The sequence below is a fragment of the Ambystoma mexicanum genome, chromosome 13 (assembly GCF_040938575.1).
Source record: "Ambystoma mexicanum isolate Mex_15411 chromosome 13, UKY_AmexF1_1, whole genome shotgun sequence".
Classification (NCBI taxonomy): Eukaryota; Metazoa; Chordata; class Amphibia; order Caudata; family Ambystomatidae; genus Ambystoma; species Ambystoma mexicanum.
Window position 1 is genome coordinate 444,066,774 of NC_090938.1, and position 25,050 is coordinate 444,091,823.

The 25,050-nt window shown below is 45.4% G+C and overlaps 1 protein-coding gene across 9 annotated transcripts in view; it reads left to right on the plus strand.

The window, feature by feature from the left end:
- Positions 1 to 25,050, plus strand: part of ARHGAP27 (Rho GTPase activating protein 27) — a 785,924-nt gene that overhangs the window by 537,429 nt on the left and 223,445 nt on the right. Inside the window, exon 1 of one of the 9 annotated variants that reach the window (XM_069634075.1) lies at positions 5,480 to 5,637. The exons of the other annotated variants lie outside the window; for them this stretch is intronic. Coding sequence (XP_069490176.1) covers positions 5,557 to 5,637 — 81 coding nt within the window. The 5' untranslated portion in view covers positions 5,480 to 5,556. Of the gene's footprint in view, positions 1 to 5,479; positions 5,638 to 25,050 lie in introns of those variants that run through there. 9 annotated transcript variants of the gene reach the window in all.

Here is a 25,050-nt window from a genome sequence, read left to right on the forward strand (position 1 = left end):
ACACATGAAAGACCTATTTTCATGAATTACCATCAGGACCCAAGGGATTGATTTTTGTCAAGGATTCACTATGTACTTTATTGTTTGGAGTAGGGAAAGTGGATTCTTCATATTAGGTTTTTAGACCAGTGACTGCATTCATTCAAATATCCTGATCATGAACTGTTTTGAACTGTGTTACCAGTTTAGGGAATGGACTTTTGAAGTTAGTAAAAGTTTATTATTTTAGTTTTGTTTCTTTTGTTTGCTGGCCAGCAGGCCACGCTAGCTGTGGACTAATAAAGATCCCTCACCTGACAACATGTCGCTGTGTCCGACTCCTAAGTCTGAACCACCAGAGTGGACTGGAAAGTTGTCTTACCTTGGTGGACCTTGAAAGAGCATATAACCATCATATCACACCACCACGCTTACTCTCTCCTCTACACCACCACTCAACTAGAACACAGATACTATGACACCATTCGGTATAACTGTTCTCATACTAACATCCGCCGCACACTCCCCATCATTCTAAGTAAACACTGCTGGTTACACCCCCTCCACTCCCCCAGCAGACGTTCTCCTCGGGCCTAACGCAGCCACATTCGGTCTGGATAAATCCTGCCAGAACGAACACATACTCCTGATCTCTCAACCACCACACCTACCGCTAAGAAGCAGCTATTACACGAATACCGCACCAGCTGCACACATACCCGGTGCTCACACGCACCTTTGACTCACTCTACTCTACTGATCTGAACTTCGGTTCCCAAGGGCGTTCAACCTACCGACGCCTTCAGACCATACCAACGGTATATAAGCGGCTATATAAATGCAAAATAACATAACATAACATATTTCTCAATGCAAGGGCTGATCTACCTCACACTATTACTTGCTTGCACAGATTTGGTAAGGGGTATGACCTTTTTTGAATAAATATATATCGTTTTTTTCACTTTTGACGAGTAAGGAAGGGCAGACAGGACGTGGACATTAATGTCAGAACGTACCTTCTGTATCATTTTATGATCCCAATAAACATCTAGAAACCACTAGGGCAAGAGGGGTAACAATAATGGGGTTCCCTAGTAGAAATGTCAAGGATGGAGCGTATCAGGAGACCACACAATGGCTGGCTCCTCTGTGGAGATGATGAAGTATGCTAGGTTGCTTAAATCCACCCTGAGATCGCGTGTGACCCGAGCAATACTTTCCTTGGGCACCCATGCTCAAGGAGCATAGGTACTGGATCCACAGCACAAACAAAGTACATTTCCCTAGTCTAAAAAGGACCTTAAGTGCAGCTTCCCACCCTGAGACTTCTTTCTGAGATATCTCCCTATTTTGTTTTTTATTTAGCACTTACCATGGGACCTTACACACCCTGGGACTTCAGAAGATACTACAGGGTCTGGGAGAACCTCACGGCCAAGGGATACAGGGCTATACCAAGATGGTCTTTAGGCAGAGGGATGGGGCTTCCCACATAGGCAGAGGATTATGCAGCATAGAAATCCTTGTAGTAAACAGGGCTCCTTTTGATGACCCAGATGCCACCTTGCCAAGTGTACCCAATTTATTCGGAATCCCTTTTTTCCCTTATACCCATACCAGGTGTTATTGGCTTCACAATAAACTGTTTTTCACTCCCTCATGCTTTGTACATGTGTTCTGTGCCTCCCACCCTGTTCTGTTTTACAAGCTGCAAAACGAGACTTATGGAGATATTTTGATTACACGCATATAGGTGTTCAACCGCATCGGTGAGGTTACACTGGGGAAGTTGACCAGTCCTAATTGGACTGTGACAGGTTGCTTGTTAGATCACTATGGTCTTGGCCAACATGCCACAGTGCACACTCTTGTGGTTCAAACTATTTTAACATCCCAAATGATTTTTTGGGAGTGTTGACGCCCAAAAGAAAAGGAGCTAACCAATATAACATCTTTTGGAATTTTAAAACTGGGGGATATGCCTTCTGATAGCTTAAGTTGTCCACTCTGAATCCAAAAGTTGCAGGGCCTTATCCTGATGTCCCCCTCTTGATCAGAATGTGTAATCCTGGTAAATTGTTATCTTTTTGTTTTTTTCAATGCTAAAATTGGGGATGCATAGAAACCAGTTACGCCCATTTGGGCATCTATTTCTGCCTTAAATTACATACTTTTTTGTTTCTGCCTCTACCGACGGTTCACCATGTGCGCCAAGTGCCTTTCTCCATCTGGGCTTGGAGTACATTTAAACGGAAGGAAACCCTGATTATTCCACTCTGTGCTTGGAGCATGATTTCTCCTCCCCCCCCCCCCCCCACCCCGCCCCTCGCTGAATGCCCACCCTGAAGGTGCTCTGATAGGCAGGAGAAGACACCATATGAACAGAAATGACTGGTGTCCACCTGGAGTGCCTACCATAGCTCCCGGCACCTCCAGGAGCTTCCTTTGTGTCTGCCTCGACCAAGGATTCACCATGTGCGGTAAGTGCCTTTCTCCATCCTGGGTTTGGAATACATTTAAATGGAAGGAAACCCGGCTTTTCCATGCACCATGCTCGCAGCATGATTTCCCCTCCTCCCCCTGCTGAATGCCTGCCCCGAAGGTACTCCGATAGGCCAGAGAAGACACCACATGACCAGAACTGCTTTACAAGGATGCTCCTCCGAGGGCAACCTTGCCCGGGCAGCTGGCTAAGGGCAAGAGGCAAAGGGCAGCACCAGTTCCCTGTTTGCCCCTGTTAACCAATGGATGCTTGATGGTACACCTTACAGCTACAACCGGGTAAGGTGGTATGGGCGGGGGAGTACAGCCATTACTGTGCTCCGGAAAAACCCTGCCACTCTTATATTACTACTATCCACGCTTAACACTGTGCTGATTCACACTGTGCTGCCACCACCTCAGATCCAGAGGTAGGGTGACCAAACTGTTAAGCAGGGAAGGGGTGGGGGTAGATACTGTAGTGTGCCTGGCAATTTAATGTATTCCAGGTGGGCATATATTCATGTATTGATGGGCCTCTCACACAGTGCATGTTTGACTCTAGAAGTGTTTCACACAATAATATGTTTACATTTGGAAGTATTTGTCACATAGCTGCATGTTTTGAATAGAGATGTTTCTTTCCACACAGCAGTATGCTAGAATCCAGGTGTATTTTCACAGCAGGATGTTTGAATCTAGGTGTATTTTGCAAACTGCAGTACGTTCTGAATCTAGATGCATTTTCACCTAGTTTGAATCAAGGGGAACTTTCACAAAGCATAGGCTTTGTGTCAAAATTACAAACCAAATGCTTCTGGCTGTGCCCTGAAGTGCCATAAGATCATGCCTACCGCGCGCCAAAACTCTTTTGGGAGCTGCAAATGTGTTGAATTTAGATGAACTCGATGCAAATGTCCTCATACCCACTTACAGCCCTCATGTTCTGCTTACTGACCCTATAACACAGAATAAGATAATACAAAGCACTACACGCAACTTGAACAAGAAACTGGGCCAACCACACAAACATCTCAAACCAGCACACAGTGACCGTTTTTCTGAACTGAAGCAACCAATAGCACATTAAAGCTCCTCACGCTTTCCTTTTAAATCCCACTAACAAGGCCTCCCCCACCCTCCTTCTTTTCAGCTCCTCTAGAGCGCCAAGAGACCACGCAAGTGGAAGCGGTGCGCGGTACACGATCACATAAGATGACATAGTAAAACGCACGTCCAGTTCCACACTTAAGTACCACTTGTGACAAATCTGTGGATGTCCCCTTTTTACAAGGGGGAGCCGCTTTTAATGAGAGCTCTGAGATGAGGAAAAAATAGGAGTTACCTAAGTGAAGATCTCTGTCCCAGTATTGTGATGAGGAACATCCCCAATGACTCTCAAGGGAATGAAGAGAGCAGTACTGTGACGAGGGAGAAGGGTGGAGGTATGAGGATTACCTTTAAGAACCACATTCAGCAGTCTAGTGTTTTCCCAAGTCCTATTGTCCAGAGGCCGTATCAAAGGGAAGACGGACTGAGGAAGTGTGAGAGAAGCCCTCCTTGGAGGAGCAAGGAGCAGGAATGCTGTGCAGAAGTAGAAGTAGAAGCAGAAGCGGAAGAAACTGTGGACCAGATGGTCTGCCAGAAGATAGAGCAACCTTTGCCCACTGGCATAGTGCTGAGGAATGGGGAGGGGTGCCCAGGAGAGCCCCTCTTCCAAAGACATGACAGGAAGGCTAACCCTAAAAACCGAAGCAGAAAGACCCCAAGACTGACCAAAGACTACCAGGAGAAGCCCCAAAGGTGCAGGGGAGACACATGGTTGGCAGAGGCAGAGGGGAGAAGTGGGAGACCCTGACCAGAAAAACGGGGGAAGAAGGGAAACTCTGGAAAGTGAAGTAACCTTCCCGAGCCCCCAAAAAAGAAAGCGAGGAAGACCGGCCTGGGAACCACATTCATCTTCATAGTCGCAGTACTTGGCGGCTAGGGAACTAGGTCTGCAACGTTATCACAAAAGAACCTTACAGGTTTGAGATCTGTACCCCAGAGACTGAAAACAAGGCGAAACAAGCTAAGGGAAGAAGAGACCAGGGGACTGGAAGCATCATCCCTGGTGTTGAGAACTGCATGGAAGAAAGCAATGGAAAGGGAGACGTGTCCCCTGGTGTTTGTAACCACAGAGAGAAGCCTGAGCAAGACCAACAGAAGGGAACCATTCTCTTAACGTCGACATTTTGAGTTGGGACTTTGCTTTCTTTTGAGCCAGAGAACTTTAATACTGTGGAACTTTGCTTGTTTTGCACTGTTTGGGACTTTGTTTTCCCCCACATTAGGACCCTTATTGGAACTCTAATTCACTCTTCTGGATCAAGAAGACCCACATCCTTTTTAGTTTAGCTCATCAGGTAAGGGACGGAAATAGGTTTTGGACGCAGGATGGTCAACTGTATACTTTTTACGGACATGCTGACAGAGTTCTTAGTATTTGGTTTGAGGCAGGGAAACCTTTCATAGTTATAGGACTAGGTAGGCTTTTCCCTTATTTACTTTTGAATACAAGTTTGTCAACAAACGTACCACGCCTGTGTTTGCTACCTCTGCACCCTCACACACACTGTAAACATTGGGACATATGTTGACCTTACAAAATGGTCATTGGGTGTGTGATATTTTCTGCATATTAACCCAGCAGGGAAAGTCCAGTGGAATATGCTATTCAAACATTATATATTATCCGAGTGATTACAGTTCTTTTTTTAGAATTTAGTACCCACTTGATTGACATTGGCATTTTTTTATGTATCTGACACCAGTTGTAAAATGTCAACAACACAATGTTTCCTGTGAAGTGAAAAGTACCCTTTACTACAGCGACAACGCTTCCCTTCCGCGACGCCCAACAGGAAACGTGCGCAATGATATGCGGCGGCACGGGCTGCAAGTTCTCGTTTCTTGTTTATTACTTCCTCTGCTCCTCCAATCCGCTTGGTCTGATGCAGACACCGCCGCCTCGGCCCATATGGACTTGGCCGGCGCGAGGCTGGCAACATTTTGAGCTTCCTCTCTGATGTCCAGCTGGGCCAGAGAGACAAGATGGTCGACCTGTTCGCCAAGGTGCCCGGGAGGCTGAGGAGGCTGTCCTCGCGCCTGTCCACGTCCTCCACTTCCTCTCAGGTAGGGGGAATCCGCTATTTCTAGATGTGGGAATTGAAAGTGTGAAATTTTACCAACCCGCAACTCTTGTGTCTGTTATGAAGTTGGCATTCGCATTATTTAGCAGTCTGTAAAGGAACACAGTGCGAGTATTAAAAAGAACAGACTACCTGACAAAGGAGAGTGGTACATTGCAAAACAATGAAGGGTCCCTCGTCTGTTTCCTCTAGTCCACAAAAAGTAACATTAATGTGTAATATAGGTCATAGAAACTATTGCATGCGTTCAGCCTTTCGGCTTTTAGGGATTTCAATAGTCAATGCTTGCTTGAAGCCTGCCCGCATTACACTTGTGAAGTGAGGGTCCCTTTGCTGGGCTATTTTGTAAATTGGAGAGCAGTCAATATCAGAGTAGCCAATATCTGCCAAGTGACCGAAAAGCTACTTGTGGCCAAATGTAGAACTAAACGCTTCAGAGTGTCGAGGCGTCACTGTCTTTTTGTCCATCTGTGTCAGAAGTGCGTGTCTGTATTTGTTTGTAATTGGCATGGCTCAGTGTGTCAATGCACCTACAGCAATGATACAAAACTTTACAATCATTCATGGTTCACAATTGGATACAGTGGATAGTCTGGGATTGAGTAATGGTAACTCTTGTGGGATGCAATACTTCCATGCCCCAGTTGGAGTTCACTATGCACAAATATCTAATGCTCCTTATTGTTTCAATGGTCCCTTTTAATATACTGCACACTAAGTATTTTTTATTGTCCTGTTTTGAATGACCTTTGGTAGTTTTGGTTTTGTGTGGCACTTTAGTGCCACGTTTATTGTCCCTGGAGGATAGCTCAGTGGCAACGTGCTTGCCTTGGAAACAAGACTACAGGAAGCAACACAGGTTTGATCCCCGGGTCCGCGCTTAGGAACCTCTGGGTATTAAGCGCATGTAAATAAGCTGAAACTATTCCATTGGAGTATAGCTAGGAAGAAGATGGATATGAGGAGGGCACACAGATTGTGGCTGTTGGGCTTTTTACCCATATATTGCCAGCCCATGGCCATGCTGATCCCAATGGCCATTCGCACCCACTGTCCGTCCCTGCTCGCCCCAAGCAGACCCACCTGGCATCTCTTTGAGCTAGCTCTGTTACCCAGTTACACCAAATTTTGTGCTGTATAGGGCCTGACAGTGTTATTTTCTAATCCATGTTCGCAGAGATAATGACTTAATTGCAGCTGTAACTGAGCTCCTGGTGTAATAAAAAAGTTTGTCTTCAGCCACTTGACTTGTAAGAAGTGTCCTTTCATCTGTCTGTGGAATTGATGTTCTGCTAAAATCACGCATTGGCAAAGTGAACAGTTTTGGCTTATATATTTGCTAGGCACTGACATCATATGCTCATGTTTTCACATCCTTTCCCGCTATTGCCATCTTATGTTATCGAGTGTTTGTAGTGCACCAAAACCACCATATTGTTCTTATGTCACTCGTAACCTTGTCCAATAAAGAGGCATGTTTTGACCCCTTCCCTGGTTCAACTGGTTAAACCAGAACCTGGTCTGGGGATAAGAAAAGGGTCACAGAGTTCAGGGAGGAAGGTAGCGGGTGATTGATTGTATAGGCCCGGGTACTGCGTGTGTAATGGCAGGAAAGTGGATCAGTGAAAGTGCTGATCTGCAAAAGGAGAGAGTAAGATTTCTGGTATCGAGTATGTATTATGATGGCGGCTTCTAGTGCCACAGAGGGAAATATTAGAGTTGATGGAGAACTGATTGAGTGATGGCCCAGAGATGTACATGAAACAATAATAATAATAATTAAGGTGCCCTTGCAACTCCCTAAAAATGTAATTTGTGGTTGTCAGGGGAAATACTCAGAAGTGACAAAGCCAAGGACTGGCACTGGCACTATAACAAGAGGTAAGTTGGAAGACAAAGGAGGAGAGGGATAGGGAAGGCGTAAATGCACCCTCTGAGAGCCAAACACACCAGGCCTCTCCAAAAGAGCACACTGGGAAACTACTGTGCGTGGCCAGGGTGCACGGGGGGAGACTGGCCTCTCATCTTGCCGATAGCCTTTGCGCAAGGACTGGCAAAGTGTGCCAATCTGTACCTGCCTATACAAGAGTGCATAGTCATTTAGTGGTGTAGCATCCCTTTAATTAATGAGGTGAGAATTACAAGTGCTTCTATGTCTTGCTCTATATGTCTAGACTTGGGTTCAAAACCAATGTCACTGGGTTCTGCTAGCCACGAGATCCCCGAAAAATGGCCCTTCTGGCCCAGATCATGAAGGGTCACTGAAGTAGCCCTTTAAAAGGATGAGTGCAGAAATATATTCCCATGGCCAGAGCGGTGATATCACAGTAGGATAGATTGTGATACAATGAAATAATTCACCGGCCTAGATAGGCAAAATCTAGGGCAGTTCCTTGCCATGTTTCATCATTTAAGGTGACTAAGGCAAGAAGGCCAACGTAAATTACCCTCGTTACCAACCTATCGGAGAGGTCATATTTACAGTGAAGAGTACTTCTGTGCTTCTCCTCCAGCAAAGCCAGACACTCTCCCGGGCAGGGGAAGAGAAGCCCGGATGGGCAATGCATGAAAGAGATGACTAATCGTGATGGGAGAAATTAACTAAATAGCTTTATATCAGTATTTCTCCAATTGTTGCGCAACAAGAAGAACCACCTTTTCGGGCCTCCCCAAGCAGTCGAAACAACCTATATCTAGGTGCTGCAATTACAGCAGTGCCCTGCAAAGGCCTATGCAAACCAAACCTGTTTGGACTATGCTCTGGGTGCTGCAATTATAGCAGTGCCCGGCAAATGCCTATGCAAAAACCAAAGCTGTACCATGCTCTGGTGCTGCAATTACAACAGTGCCCGGCAAATGCCTATGCAAAACCAAACCTGTTGGTACCATGCTCTGGTGCTCCAATTACAGCAGTGCCCTGCAAAGGCCTTTGCAAACCAAACCTGTTGGTACTATGCTCTGGGTGCTGCAATTATAGCAGTGCCCGGCAAATGCCTATGCAAAAACCAAAGCTGTACCATGCTCTGGTGCTGCAATTACAACAGTGCCCGGCAAATGCCTATGCAAAACCAAACCTGTTAGTACCATGCTCTGGTGCTGCAATTACAGCAGTGCCCGGCAAAGGCCTATGCAAAAACCAAACCTGTTAGTACCATGCTCTGGTGCTGCAATTACAGCAGTGCCCAGAAAAGGCCTATGCAAAACCCAAACCTGTTGGTACTATGCTCTGGGTTCTGCAATTATTGCAGTGCCCGGCAAATGCCTATGCAAAAACCAAAGCTGTACCATGCTCTGGTGCTGCAATTACAACAGTGCCCGGCAAATGCCTGTGCAAAAACCAAACCTGTTAGTACCATGCACTACGTGCTGCAATTACAGCAGTGCCCGGAAAAGGCCTATGCAAACCAAACCTGTTGGTACCATGCTCCAGTGCTGCAGTTATAGCAGTGCCCGGCAAATGCCTATGCAAAAACCAAAGCTGTACCATGCTCTGGTGCTGCAATTACAGCAGTGCCCTGCAAAGGCCTATGCAAACCAAACCTGTTGGTACTATGCTCTGGGTGCTGCAATTATTGCAGTGCCCGGCAAATGCCTATGCAAAAACCACACCTGTTAGTACCATGCACTACGTGCTGCAATTACAGCAGTGCCCGGAAAAGGCCTATGCAAAAACCAAACCTGTTGGTACCATGCTCCGGTGCTGCAGTTACAGCAGTGCCCGGCAAAGGCCTATGCAAAAACCAAACCTGTTCCATGCTGCAACCCCAAATGTTTTCTGGCTTCCAATGTCTCCTGTTGCATTCTCCACTTAATTGTGGGGGTTGGCGGAGCCTACAATGGTTTATTTCGGGACACATTTGATAAAGCCGGGGCCACGTATGGAAAACACAGCTTAATGAAATGCTGCGGCCGATTGGAGAGGTCGCTAGTGGACAAAAGAGGACATGTTGAAAGTACTCGAAGGGTTTCTTCACTTCTGTTGGCTAACCAAAGCGAGATGGAGGTTACCGACTACTCAGATGCCCTGATTATTAAACCATTCCACCCAGTGCTTCGAGTGGGATTAGAAATAGAGGGGGATGCTAACAAGCGGGTGTTGGCGTGGGGTGGCGGGGCAGGCGGCAGGGGGCTTAGGCACGGGCCGCATGCCCCACGCAAGGCCTACTGGGACTGCAAACATGCACGGGCCTCAGGTGGCTCGCTGTGCATCCATTCTGCACTTTGTAAATGCCCCTCTCTGCTTCTGTTTTTCTTTGCTGTCAGTTTGTAAATATATCAATGTCTTACTAATTTTATAAACAATTCTGCTTATTCTGAAAATAAATCGCATATAAGAAAGAGGAGTAGGGGGCCAACGTGGGCAGTACCGGACCCTGGATGTGCAGGCCCCCCACTTTGCAGATGTGGGGACATTTTGTGACCTCGCAGACAATGATGTCAAAGAATGAGCCCGATACTCGAGGGGACCTGGAGAGTTACATTAACAGAGGTTGCCAGGAGTAAGCCAAGAGACCAAAACCTTGCCACATGTAATATATAAATGCTCACTGGTATAATATATATATATATATATAGTGACCTATCATGAGTGCAATTTTGCGTAGTGGACAGTGTCGGCTGAATTTCTAATGTGGCTTCTAATGTTGGCAGATGGGGCATAGTGAGATCAAATGACTTGCCCACGGGCGTTCAGTTTGGCTAAGAGGAAAAGCCAAGACTGAAGACTTCCCAGCGGTATTGGGTAGAGATGTTTGCCAAAGGTATTTTTTCAAATTTGGTTGGAAAACACCATCTCACTTTGCAATGCAGTGCAACAAAAAATCCGATTTTTTGTTAACCAGAGTTGCTTTTGCAGTGGTTTCGTGATTGCTCTTATTTTTCCCTGATGTATGTATATTTGGCCATGTTGTGCATGCTACCCGCATGCTTTTAATTTAGAACCTATAGGTGAGGATTATTTTGACTGCTATGAATCTTCAGGCCATTTTTTTTTAACCGCAATGGATCGCTCTTGCTGTGGCCGCAGGTTCCAAAGACCTTGGGGCATGAAGTGGGCACGGGGCAGATTGGGCACAGTGCCTCTCCTGCGGTTTACTTTATAGTGTGATGGAAGTAGAGTCCACTTGCCAGTGAGGCCCACACGGCTGGGAGACTATGCAAGTTAAAGCGAGAAGCACAGGACCTGGAACGGGAACAGGCCTCTCCTCCAGACCAGGAACCTCTCGGCATCCTTGCTGGATCGGGCTTATTCGCCATCTCCTTTGATATGATTGGTCATTTATAACGCGCTTAATACCCAGAGGTTTCTAAGCACGGACCCGGGGATCGAACTCGTGTTGCTCCTGTGTCGTCTTGCTTCCAAGGCGAGCACGTTGCCCCTGAGCTACCTTCCCAAGAAGACCCCTCGACACTCTCATATTAGTTTTCAGCAATTGTTCCATTTCATGTCAAGGTCTTGAAAATGACACAAATCATAATAAATGACTCGGACAGATATATACATACCTTATAGAAATCTGTTCAGCAAAAAGAGAAAAAGAGTACACTTGTAGCATTATCCCCCAGCCCCGCATCTTGAACAAAAGAATCCAAATACCATAATGCAAGAGGCTAACAAACTAGCATGTGGTTTTCTAAATGCATTTTCGACACTTGGACTCACAAGAAACCTGTTGGAACAGGTAACTTGGTGGATTTTCGTTGCATAGCAAAGGCACGCTTCATGTGTGATGTGAGGAAAATGTGACATGCTTTAAAAAAAAGCACTTGTGGATTTCAAGATCACATGAAAATAAGTGTGTTTAACATGTTTTGTGACCTATTGCAATTGTCCTGGAAGAAGACCTAGATTTGGATAGCTAACTGGTGCTTTGCGTTTTCAGCATCAAAATGCTCCGATTGCTGTTCTTATTACTGAAACTTTGGGTCTTGTAGAAAGGCATGGTTACTAAAATGAGCCATCGCTTATGAATAGTGCCCCATGTAAATTCTGCCCTTAAAGACAGAGTTAGTGTTTGATGCTGGGCTGCTGGAGAGATGGGGGGGGGGGATATTTTTTTTTGTCTCCCGGCTTCACCGGGGGTTGGGAGGTGACGGCACAAGCTTGCCAGAGACAGTTAGGAAAAAGACCCTGATGCCTGGAAGCGACATCGCCCATTTGCACGACACACTGTGTTAGTTGGTATAGACGTGGCCTCCATGGGCACAGGACCCTGGGGGACCAGACTGATCGTCCCCAAGGCTGAGAAAGATACCACTGAGAGAGATGCGTTAGGATTTGGGAAAGTTGATGCCCAACCTATTTCTATCCAACCTTCACCAATCGGTGACGAAAGTTCTGACATCGTTCCCGATTTGGCCTTTGCTCAGCGAAATGATGCATTGATTCAGGGTGCTGAAGGCGAGCGTCCCCAGATAGCACGACCCTCCCCACAATGAGAGGCAGTAATGGACTCTCCCAAGATGGGAATAAGGCTAAGACAAAGTGCGGGTGAGCTTAATGGGAGTTCATATAAGTCAAAAATAGGGCATGCAAAGGACTCTGCAAACTCTGAGAGCGCTCTGTCTGACACTAGCAAAGACATGCGTATATATTTACAAAACATGTCATAAGAGCCTACACACTATAGGGGGCACATGTTCGTGGGGATTGGGTGGTGGCGACTAATTATAGGTGCAGCTGTGATGTGTTACGCCGTGGTTGGTGGACGTCGCTGGGTGCCAACGTGGGGCGGGTAGGTCAGCTGGGCTTATCCGGGCGGTGCTGCGGTGCTAGGCGTGGCCAGTGTCATTGATGAACATCTTCCTTGGCTTTCTGCCCTAAGGGCCACGCACACCCCATTCATTCAATACTGCAATATTATCTTTCCCTGTAAATCCTGCAATAGGTTATTCTACAGGTTAATGCAACACAGGAGGAATGCACCTAGAGTGGGGTCCTTCATTGATACATCAATACATGGTTACCATCATCCTGTTGGCCGGGTATCATAGGTCACAAGGTTGGGTCTCAGGGCAAGGGGTGAGCTGTCCAAGTTTTCATGTCTCGTTAGAAGTCATTATGAATGTGTTCCTACAGTGTTGCTATAATATTGGGTGTCCTAATTTTACAGGGGCCATTAACCTGGGGTGAGCTGGTGGGTCGTGGAGCCTAAGACAGGGCACCTCTGGCCTGCGTTTATGGCCGGGGTTTACTGCTGGGTTGTAAATAATTCAGGTGGCTGGCCGTGGCCATGTGAGCTGCGGGGGAACGTGAATGCTTGAAGCGGCTCCAGCCGAATTGGGGGAGGTGAGGCAGAGCAGCCTGGGCCTCTGCCTTTCGTCTGGCACGCTTCAATGGGGAGGGAGGGGAAATGGCCTTGGATATGCCCACAATGGCATTCTCCTCGTGTGTTGCAGATTATATAGAAAAGGCATAAACATTCATATAATGTACAATACTCATTGAGTTTTTTAAAAGCTTACATTTCTACATTGTTAGTGCCTTTACATGGCCATTTCAAAATGCGTTACCTATACCAATGTTGCTATTGATAACTATTTGTTAAGTATTTAACAACCACGACATTTTGTTACACTCTATGCATACACGATAAGCGAGGTAGTATTAAGGTTGGTGGAGTGCGCAGGAACAACTGGCCAATAAGACTGATGGCAGTGACACATGGTGAGCTTGGACATTCGAATACATTCTATGCGTTTCCTTACACTATTTACATGAGCTCCCAATGCTGTTGCACTTGTTTTCCGTTGCACTCTAGCAGCATTAGTTCAGTTATGGCATAGGGCCTTGGAGTACATTCTTCTCGGAGAAACATATAACATAAAACCTGGGACACTTCCACCATTTGCGCATAGCTAAGGGGATATGGGTATTTCAACCATGATGCCACATGAACACACTTTCTGCCATCTTCATGGGGTTTACATATTTTATCAAAAAGGTCATGAAGAGAAGAGTTTTATCACAGGCAGTTTGCATATTGGTATTTAGGGTCTCTACTTTTGTCGGGGGACCATTTTACAGTTCTTTTCCACCCCGGCCCTGCTGGCCGGGTCATACTGTGGACAGTGATACAGTGCAGAAGATGAATGTTACAGTGTTTGCTTCTAGCACTAGCTCATGTCTGTCTGTTTGTGGGAACGGGCTCTCTGCGGATCTGCCAGGGAGCTAAAGCCACAGGGACAAGCGAGGACTCTCTAAAGGTGGGGGCCGTGCTGCAGCGCACAAGGGCTCATGTCGTTCTGGTGTAAAAAATGGTTTCCAGGGCCTACATTAATACAGCACGTTTGGTCAATGTGTCTGCCAGTGGTCCATCTGCCACCTGGGCCCTGGTGGCAGGGGGGCCCCCGACGAGCCAGAGACTCCACAAGGGGGGGCTGCAGGGGAGGGGGGTCTCTTGGACCTATCCTCCCATACAGTGCCTTGCCTGATTGCTTCTGTGTACAGCTGTTTCCTAGTGTAAGGATCTTTGGGATGGGACATATTGACCAACTTTGTTTGTTCCAGCGCTATAGCCAGGAGGAGCATTAATCACAAATAGAACGTTTTTTTTATTTTCTTTAGACCACTGTTTCTAACTCACTAGCCAATGAGCAAGCGTGGAATGGAGCTCTATCCTCTAATAGAAGCCTTCATTCCATGATTCTCCTTTTTTCTTCTCTCACCGTTTCTAGCTCTCTAGCCAATGGGCAAGCGTGGAATTGAGCTCTATCCACCTGTAAAAGGCTATGCTTCAAGCTTCCCCTTGTAAAGTGCCCATAGTGGGAAAGGCGATGTGGACCACCACTGTTTATTTTTCCTCCTGAACAAACTCTAAAAGTGTTGGAGGCCTTACCAGTGGGCTCTGTTGTGTTCTAGGTGACCATTGCCCTTGTTGGAGGTTTGCCTTTGGCTCAGGACCACTAACTTGGGTGATGGTTACCTACCACACACTAGAGCCCTCTGAGGACAAATGCTTCTTTAAGCCCCCTTTGACAAACGAAAGATGCGTCTGGAATAGTCTTCCTTGCAGTACAGTTAAAAGAAACTCCTTCTGCCTCCCTGATTTGGGGGAACTCCACAACCGCACCCTGCAGATAAGGCTGAGTATTCATTTTGGGGTGCTTTCAGTCCTTGTATGTTTTTCTTCAATCAGTGCAGTGGAATCGTGCTCTACCATGTATACGAATAGCCTTTCTGCAACGTTGATATCAGCAGGGCACACTTCCCTCCCTGTTCCATTATGTAGCTGGCCAGTGACATTGTAAACTTGATCTCGATGGGGGGCATCATTTCACCAAAATGCCAGGTGTAGCGAAAATGACATCACTCGACCCTTGACCTTTGATGGCATCACAGGAAGTGATGGAACACTACCTTTCCCCCCTTGATAAAACAGGAAGTGGCATCACGTAGCATTGTCCCTAAGTATACTACAAACAATATGCCCCTTTGTTTTTGTTTTGCTTGCATATAATGGTTAATTTATATATGCTGAAAATGTTGCACATTCCCGTTTATTTTGATTGGTGGAACACCCTGTACACACAATACCCAGCCTTGAGAAAGAGCAGCGCTCGAAACATGTGTCGGCTGGTTCAGAAGTTGCTGCGCTTTGTCAAATTGTTTAATTAAATGCAATATTGAGGGGCTATTGGCGCAGTGTGGTTGCATCTCTAATTGAATTACATTTCATACAAGAATGGATCACCATATGTGTCGTTAATATCAGTGTGTATAGGCCCATATTACCAAGTTACTGTGAATGCAGGCAGATGTGCAAGGCCAAATCATAATGATGTGCTATTATATAGCACTTAAGCTTAAACGCTTTATATAGAACAAATATACAAACGATGTCACCCAACCTGTGTTGGTACCCATTGATCAACCTCAGAAGGAGGGATTATTTACATATATATTCTCTCTCTCTCTCAGCCTTGCCGGGAATATAAATATATATATTCTCTCCCTCTCTCTCCAATTACACCTCTGAATGTTCTCAAAGCCAGAAAGCAAATTAAACTGTTAACTGAGATTTAACCGCAGGCAGGTTCATCTGCAGATCTGGTGCAAAGTTGGCCACATGTCAAGCATGCATGGATTTACTTTTAAGGTTTCAGAGGTTGGCAAAATACATACCATTGGGAGGGTTCATAACTGTGTATTAAAGAATTTAGAGTAGCACAGGGAAAGCAGCGCACTCACATGGCATCCCGTACTCTGGGCACTCCTAAACTCATACATGCAAACAAACATCCTGGACAGCATGCGTGGGAGATAGGAAAGATAGACCAATTACAACAAAGCATTAATTGGGGGACAATTAAATCAAGGGCCACTTAATGTCCGTTGGTCAAACATTTCTACAGTGTGCACAAGCTTTTAGGCACAAGGATTTTGTCAAGTGACTGAGGACACCGAGATGGAATGTCTTGTGATGATGATCGTAACAGAGACAACAGCATAAAAAAAATGCTATAACTGCAACTTGCGAAAAGCAAAATACAAAGTCCGAAATGGATGCTTATTCTACTCCTAAATGCTTTGTTTGAGTTTTTTTGTCTGCATTGTGAATTTGAGGTGTTTAAGAACAGTCTAAATAAGTGACTCACTCCTGAAGTGTGCCGGAAATAAACCTTTAATGAGTCTAGCAATTATTGTATAGAATTCCAGAAAGGCAAATTATGTGTTATTCCCATTCTTTCTTATTATGGGTGTTAAACTTGTGGACCCCCCTGTTTTTTTTTAAGAAGCCTGAACAAGAAAGCCAGACACTCTAGAAACAAAGAGCCACATGGCACTGCAGCCCAGGAGCTTCATTTTGTAAATAAAAAAAAAAAGTGAAAAGAAAATAATTTATTTTAGGGTTAGCAAGGGTGACCACAGTGGTAGCAAAGGAGACCACGGGGGTCTCGGGTGCAACCCCCAAATGACATCCCAAATGACATCCCTGATCTTGATCCAAGACCATGCAGCTTTCTGCCATTTCCATCTTGAACATCCAGGAAAACCAACCCTAGAGTCTGAGCAGATGGACCCCTGCTTTCCGGAAATGGTTGTTAAAACACAAAGTATTCAATTGTTGATCCAATTGTTGAGATCAGGGGTATGAGGACTTGCATAAGGAAATGCAACATGTCCTTTGTTTACTTCACTGATAGTCTATGATGGAGACTCAATCTGAGATGTTTTTGATTGACTGGAATGGGACCTTTCCCTGTAGGCCCCTCTTCCCACCAACACACTGCATAACACAACAAAGACGTTTGCACAAATTGCACAGAATCTGTGTATTTGCTGTCATGTCCTTCAACAAATGCACATTTTTGGACCTTCTGCATCTCTTTGGAGGCCAATCATTTATGTTAATTCTACATGGTGTTGTATTGTAGTCGTCATTTATCTAGCGCCATTTCCCCATTTTTATGGCCTACATGCGCTTTATGGTTGGAACATCCTCTGGGACTGAAGTCCATGTATGGGAAAATTCTAAGAGTTAACTTTTTAAGATGCGTGTGTGCATTCTGCCGGGTTACGACTTAAGAGGGCTGGCTGGGTCCCAGTAAGCAACCCAGAGATCGGGTGCTGTCAGCATTTTAAGATAGAGTGCTAGTGCAGGAGAGTCGATGTGTGCCTAGCTAGACCAAATTTTACATAGGTTGTCACTGTATACTATTGACAGAGCTGTTGAGGCATGCCAGGGGTTTGTGTGGACGGCTATGCAAGCTGCTAGACCGGATTTGACATAGCCGTAGGTGCATTCTAGAGTGCATGGATGGGGAGCTGTGCCGGCAGCATGTGCCAACAGAAATGGTGCAATTTATACATACCTTTAGACTCGGACAGATTTTATCTTCGGTGTCGTTTTCTTAGGTCTCGCAAGGCGATAGACTAGTCGTTCGAGTGCATCTTCTGGTGGGTTTTGCATACTATCTTTGGCGAAGGACCTGGCTGGTGGCATTCTTTGAGTGCAATAGGTAAATACATTAAATAGACCTTGCCACCTAGGGCCTAAGATCAATCATATTGTTTCCTCATCCCCAGCAGAAAGAATCATCTAAGTGCATCTTGGTGTATCTCTATTCCTACCCCCAAGCTATTAAAGTGCGTTCTGTGCCCAATAGCCCAAGTTGAAGTGGCGTATTTCCGCTCTACCGCCAGTGAAATCTATGGGTTGAGCATTCTGAGTGCTTGGGTAGGGCCCTTGATAATTCAGTACTCCATCTAATTGAGTGCATTACCATACCTGTCCCCAATTCAACTGGTCCAGCTACCGTTGCTACCTCCTGTGGTTCGTCTGATCGAGCATTCTGTCCAGACACTTCTAAGTAGCTACATCCAAGGTGCAGTTAAATTTACAAGTGGTGTTGTTAACCAGTTTGTGCCTGTTATAGAGTTGTTGGTCTCTGGGGGGTGGGGCTAGTGGTTGGAGTATGATTATCTGTGGGGGAGAAGAGTGAGATTTTCACTGTGTGCCGCTGCGAACACTGCTGGTATCCATGGAGGTTTGAAGATGTAGGTGTTTTGTTGTGACTAGGCAAGTACTTGTGTGCAAGGAGTAATCAAAGCTTAGAGTGGGAGATGGATTTCAAGAGGAGGAAGGAAAAAGCTAGGTTTTTAGGGCCTTTCTGAATGCTAGGTTATTTTCAATGCAGCGGATGTGAAGAGGGAGAGAGTTCCAGATGGTGGGAGCTTAGACGGAGAAGGAGGATTCACCCAGTCTACTGCCGTTGTATTGGGGGATAACTAGGGGAGAGGCTGCGCCAGACCTGTGTGTGTGTGTGTGTTTATCTTGGAGGAATTTGGGACCCGTGTTGTGGATGGCACGGTGAGTAATGCACATGGCTTTAGAGGTAGTTTGTCGACCAATAGGGACCCAGTGTAGGACTGATGTGTTATCTGGGAGGAGGCCAATGAGCAGGCTGGACGCAGCGTTTTGGATTCTTTGGAGTTTCCTAAATTGGAACTCTGGTGCGCCTAGATGAAGGCAGTTTACATAGTCTAAGCGGAAGATTGCGGGAGAGCGGGATGGTGAGGATGGCAGAGCTATGGTGTGGATAGGTGAGTTATGTGAAGATTTGCCTGAGGATGCGTAAGTGGAAGAAGCAGGTTCTGCATACGGAGTTGCTGTGTTGGGAGAGGGATATATTTGTGTCCAGCGTGTATCCAAGGTTTTTCACCGAAGTAGACGTTGCAGGGAGAAGGCCTAGAGAGTGAGGCCAGGGGATAGGTTGGGGAAGGAGCACGGTTTTTCAGCAGACTAAGATTTCTTTTTTCCTGGGGTTGAGAATGAAGTGGTTGGTCATCATCCAGTGGTCAACATCTGAGGGTCATGATGATAGATCTGAACGGGTGGTGCCTGGTGATTTGTGGATTTTGACGGTCCCCTGGATATCATCTGCGTAATTGTAGCAGGTGAGATTGTGGGAGCGGATGTGTGTACGGAGCGGGCTGAGATAGATATTGAAGAGGGGGGATAGGGATGCTCTCTGTGGGACCTGGGCAGAATGCAGAGGTGAAAGGGTGAAGGATCATGATTTGGGAGTGATTACAGATGGAGGAGATCCAACTGGTAAAGTGCAGTTCTACATCCTCTCCACCGAAATACCCTCATTGCTCAAGACCAAAAGAGGACCCTGTCTGCTACAATGCTCCTAGGTGACTCTTACAGCCAGCGCGATTCGTTCCATTTGGTATAATTCTCTAAACCACTATCCCCTTGTTGGAAGTGTTCAAATGGATTTCTAAAATCAACCCTGGTGTGCAGAGGTTAGGAAGCCAGCCCAGTTATGGTGAACAGGGAGACTCTGAGTTTAGTCAACACCCAATTAAGATAGTTTGGAGAGAAGTCAAGGTGCAGTCTCAGGAGTGTGAGCGTGGTTAGGGGACCCAACCAGTCCACTCAGAATAGCACAACAATTCAGCTTAGAGAGTCGGTTATAAAAATACAGGTTTTTATTTAAGCTTTAAAGAACACACAAATAAATGAAACTAGCAGGTAAAAATACAGGTTTTTATTTAAGCTTTAAAGAACACACAAATAAATGAAACTAGCAGGTAGTAACATCACACCAAACCAATAGAACACAAATATATATATTCAACAGTAGGTTCACTTACAGTACATCTCTAGATAACTACCCAGATGAACCAGGCAAGTACTTTGAAGCTATTTGTTCAGATGGATTTCTAGAATTTGGCCTTGTGGACTGATTGTAGGAGGCCATCCTAGTGATGAACAGGGAGCGCAGGGAGGTTAGCCGGAACTCAATTAAGGTACATGGATGAGCAGTGAAGGCTTAGGTGTGAGTGGGGTCAGGAGTCCTCAAGTCCACACGGAATAGCACACAATAATTCAACTTGGAGACAGAGTTATAAGAATGCAGTTATGTATTCTAGGCCTTTAGAACATGCTAAAACTAGCAGGTAGTACTATCACACAATACTCTAACACAAATATATACAATCACCAATAGGTTCACTTAGTAGACAACATCAGATCATTTTATCAAGCAATGCAGGCAAGTACTGTAGATGCAATATAATGATAGAAAGCCATTGCAAGTACAATATTCTAATTTTAGATGTCCAAACGCTAAGCTGAATGGGACCTCATGCTCAAAAGTGTCAGGGTCCAACACAATGTTTCACACAAGTATGAGTTCTCTGTAAAAATGATGCAATGGGATTGTGGTGGTAATTAATTTCAAACTATTTAAAAGTTCAACAACGATTTAGCCAAGGATAGGCAAGTTCTCTCCTTTCTTCGACACCCAAGGCTAACTCAGGGGTATGATGCCAGACCCATGTCCGACAGCCATAGACAAGTGGATGGGAGATGGGTGACAAAGGGACTTTCCCCCCAATGTTATCCTATGGAGGTCGCTGAGGGGGAGGGGTGCAGCGGAAATGCAAATTCACACTGATACAAACTGTGACGAATCGAGGCTAGGGAGGTGAGCCTGCCGTGCAGAACCCTCCCTAGGGGAATGGGAGAGTGTGACCTCACTGGGAGAGACTCCCCCTTGGGGAATGTTTTCTCTTAGTGAAGGGGCCCAGGTAGACTGCCCACTTTCTAAGGAGAAATCCAATGGATTTTGTGGATTTTCTTTGCTCTTCAGAGATAAAACTGAGGTTCCATAGGGGCCAAGGACCGTTTTACCAGAGCCCCTAGGGTTGGGGTTCTGCCACTGAATGCTTCAGCGAGATCCTATGTCTCCTTTCCCCCTCCCTTCCCTCCTCATCCTACCCGCTTTTTGTTCTCCTCCCGCCTCGTCCTCGGAAGCGATAACCTCTGCATGCAGCGCTGTACAAAACAACAAAAATGAAGACTTTTTATTGCCTTCCAAATCTGGCATCCCGATGAAGCCTTTGTAGATGTAATATGGCTGCGATTGGTGCCTAACAAGATATGGATTGGTAACGTCCCCTTCTTTATAATGCAATAGTTAAACATTTGTATTGGCATGTCCATTTGGTTCCTCCTCCGCATTTTGTACATCTAGTTTGGAATGTGATGCTCGGGGCACTGGTCCACCCCACCACCAGAGTGAATAAAAGTCACTTTCATGCTGTTTTACTTTCTATAGTTTTTCTGAATACTTCTTCAAATGCTGAAAACACCATCCCAGCCTAAAAATCGGAGACACAGAGGTTGTATCTATATTTGAGGCGGTTCTCAGAGAGGTGCTTTATTACATATGTAATGCAATGTAAAGTGTTCTTGTATAGCGCCCATATGACACTTTGGTGCCCTAATTGCATATGGCGCTGCAAGGGGGGAAGAAAGGGGGACGGGGTTAGGGTGAGCAGGTTTTCAAAATAAAAAAGGGATTCCTGCTGCTGCTGCTGTTGTTTCATTTAAAGGAAAATGCATGACCGGGTTGGAAACGACCTTTTACTGCAGTGTGCATTCTCTTGCATCTATTCCAAATAGGCAGAGTGGAATGAGACTAAAAGGGTGCACTTTCTTTGTTACAAGTAATGAGCATCACAAGCACATCTCACCACTGGCGCCAGGAAAATGATCCCCTTGCACACAAACGTCGCCTGTGCACTTCATGGGGGCTGTGCTGCAAATCATGTGCTGGCCACCTCCCCCTGCATACATCCCCCTTGCATACATTAGCACTGGACGCATGCTCCAGACACCTCCCTACACCCTGCCCCTCCCTGCCCAGAACACCTCCCTGTGGGAACTCTTTGAGCTCGCCTTAATGAAGCATTGCCATCAAACTACTGGTTTAATAAAAATGTCTTAATCGGGTCTGTCTTCAGCTACTCAATTTATAAGCACTATGTGTGTCCTTTGCTGGAGTTTTGTTAAAAACAAGCATTGGCAAAGCCAACAGTTTGTCTTGTGTATAAGTATGAGGCCTTTGCAAGGCATTGCTATTAGATGCCCAGGTACTCGCACCATTTTGCACCTGCTACCATCCATGGCCATTTAATACCGCTTTGGCGGTGCCTGGCAACTGCTTTCCCATGCCTACACAAAGGCCCAAACTGTTGGCATTGCCAATGCTTGTTTTTATGTTATGTACACTACATGCGTGCCATGCATTTCTACTATGTTTTATAGGATTTATATTCACCTTTTGAGACTTTACCGGATGTGTACCTGAAGATGTGCACCCACTAGCTGTGTTGCCTTCTTTTACCAGGAGAGCGCGTGCTCCCGTACCAGGTGCTGTATATGGGTAGGCGCGGAAAAAAACTGAAGCTACACCTGCCACACAATCCACGGGTGCAGATGCTTGCCAGTTGGGAGTGGCGTTTTATGGAGGCACCCAGGCACTACAGAGAATGATGCAGATGTTAATAGGTTGTTGCTGCAGGAATACGTGAAGGAGTTGCAGCCCTAGACCTGTGTGATAATGGGCAGAACTGGTGGTGAATGTAATAGAGGAACTTGGTTTGACGGTTGAGTGCTTGGATCGACCTGTTAGACACTCTGACCATAGTGCATAATTTGAGTTGATCTACCTCCATTGTTGCATTGGCTGCTTTCAGGAATGTTTTAAGCGGGCACTTGCATGGCATGCCTTTTTTGTGATGCTAAAGGCCTCTATATGTCTGAGAGCTGTACGTGCAATCCAGTCATAGCCCATTGTTCATGCGGCAGAATGCCCTGCATGATTTCTGCAGGGAGAAGCAGCCATCCAGTGAGCTGTTCTCTGTGATAGTGCCTACTTCATAAATGGCTCACTACAACCATACTTTCCTCAAAATGTTAATATAACGATTCATGTATTGTCTGGTTGGGTTGTTATATGATTCATGTATGTTTTGTCATTGCTATAAAAGTTATTTTCGCCCTGTGATTTAAACTTTATTTTTACGTGTTAATTTTTTCAATCATGCCAATATTTTGACATAAAATCTTTAAGGGTAGTCAACAAAGTAGGCATTAGTTTACCTTTCCTTGGGTGAATTTCTGTAACCTAGCATGGATTGGGGATATGCTAAACTGACAGTGGATTTTATTTTTTGAGAAAGTCGTATGTGCAGAAAGTTTTTTTTTTTTTTTTTTTTTTTTTTAATTTGAGCTTTACTCAGTAAAAACTGAATGTTGTCAAAATCTTCTTATTCCAGTCTACTAGTGTTTACATACAAACATAAGATACCTCCCTCGAAAGGCTGGCCCGGCCAGAGGCTCGAGTTAGGTGACCTTATCTCGAAGCCTAGTGGGCATTAACCCTGGGGATCAATGTTCCGTATCAAGGCTCCCTCAATCTTAAGGGTATTTATCTGATCAAAAATCGCATCGATAATTTTGGCCAGAGCCTGCGTCCATCTTGTCTTTTCTCCCGAAATGAGTCTGTTCCAGATTTCATCCTCTTGGTAGATCCACATATTTTCAGCCAAAGAAGGGAGGTATGCTTTTCTTTTTTCCATTGTGAAGGGACACTCAATCACGAGGTGCTTTAACGTCTCGATAGTTTGGTCGTTTTTACATAGCCGACAATGATTTTTAGTTCCTGCTCCTCTAATAGTTATGATCTCTCTCTCGTAGGGAGGAGGTTGTGCCTCGCTCTCATGACCAATGTTCTCATCTTCTTATTTGGAAACTTGGCACAATACAATAGGTTTTTTTTCCCCCTATTGAAGGTGGGGGGGGGATGTTTCAGGAGTTTATTTCCCACCGCTTCTTCTGTTGTCCCAATCCAATCCATCTCTTCCATCTTTTTTTTAATTCTTTCTGGATTTTCTTTTAGGTCATTCTCTGCACTTCCAATTCTGAGCAGATCATTTTTTCTCAGTTTCACCCATTTGTTCAAGGCCACACACTTGCCTGCTTCCATTTCGTCTCGTATGGTGTTATAGATGGGAAGAGTGTCCGCCATGATGATTCGTCTATAAAGGCGCATGGCACTTTGATCCACCGTTGATGCTGACGATATTAGGCCCAGCTCTCTTCTTATAGCAGACATGGCGGTAGATTTCGGTAGGCCTAGAAGAACTGTTTTCCAGATTTAGCCTTCAAGTTTATTCCAGATATTTCGCTGGTGATATAAAGCACACTCTGTTCCATAGGTCAAGGCCGGCACAGCTTTAGCGTTATAAAAAGTTATAGCCGGGGTCAAGGAAAATTTACCGTACTTGCGGTCCACTGCTCTGCGTTGTTAACCTTTTCACCTTTTCCCAGAGTTGATCGACAAGGCTCTTTTCTAGACCTGAACTGTCGACTTGAATTCCCCAGATATTTGAAGCTGGTGACGATTTCAATTTTGGCCTCGGCCAGGGTAATCCTTAGATCTTTCATCTTTTTACTGGGAACTTTCTCGAGGACCATGATCTTAGTCTTCGCTTTATTAATTTCCAGATTGTTCTGCTGGATATACGACTCCAAGTTACGGATTTTTCTTTGCAGACCCACCTTCGTCTGATCAATCACAATGATGTCATCTGCATAGAGTAGCCGTGGGATCTCCATTTTCCCGATTTTAGGGGGAAAGGATCGTACTTTTTCCTCGGACCACTGGTAATCACCTAGGAAAGCAGTGAATAGGACCGGCGCCATCGGGCACCCCTGCTTAACTCCTCGTCTGACATTGATCTCCTCTGAAAGTAAGCCCTGGGAGTTGAGTTTCACTCTAATTTTGGTGTTCGTATGGAGAGCTTTTATGGGCTCAAATATTTGAGTGGGGCAATTCCAATCTTCTAGCTTTGCCCACAGAGACTGTCTGTCAATCTTATCGAAAGCCTTGGACAAATCCACGAATGCCAGGAACACTTTAGGCGCCCCCTCTTTAACTTTTGCTTTCAATATATTCAATATGAAGAGATTTATCGAAGTACACCCATTTTTCTGGAATCCGGTTTGTAGTTTGTCTTTGGCCTGACTATCTTTTTCCCAGACTCGAAAGTGGACGAGAAGAAGGGTGGCATACAGTTTTCCTAAAATATCCA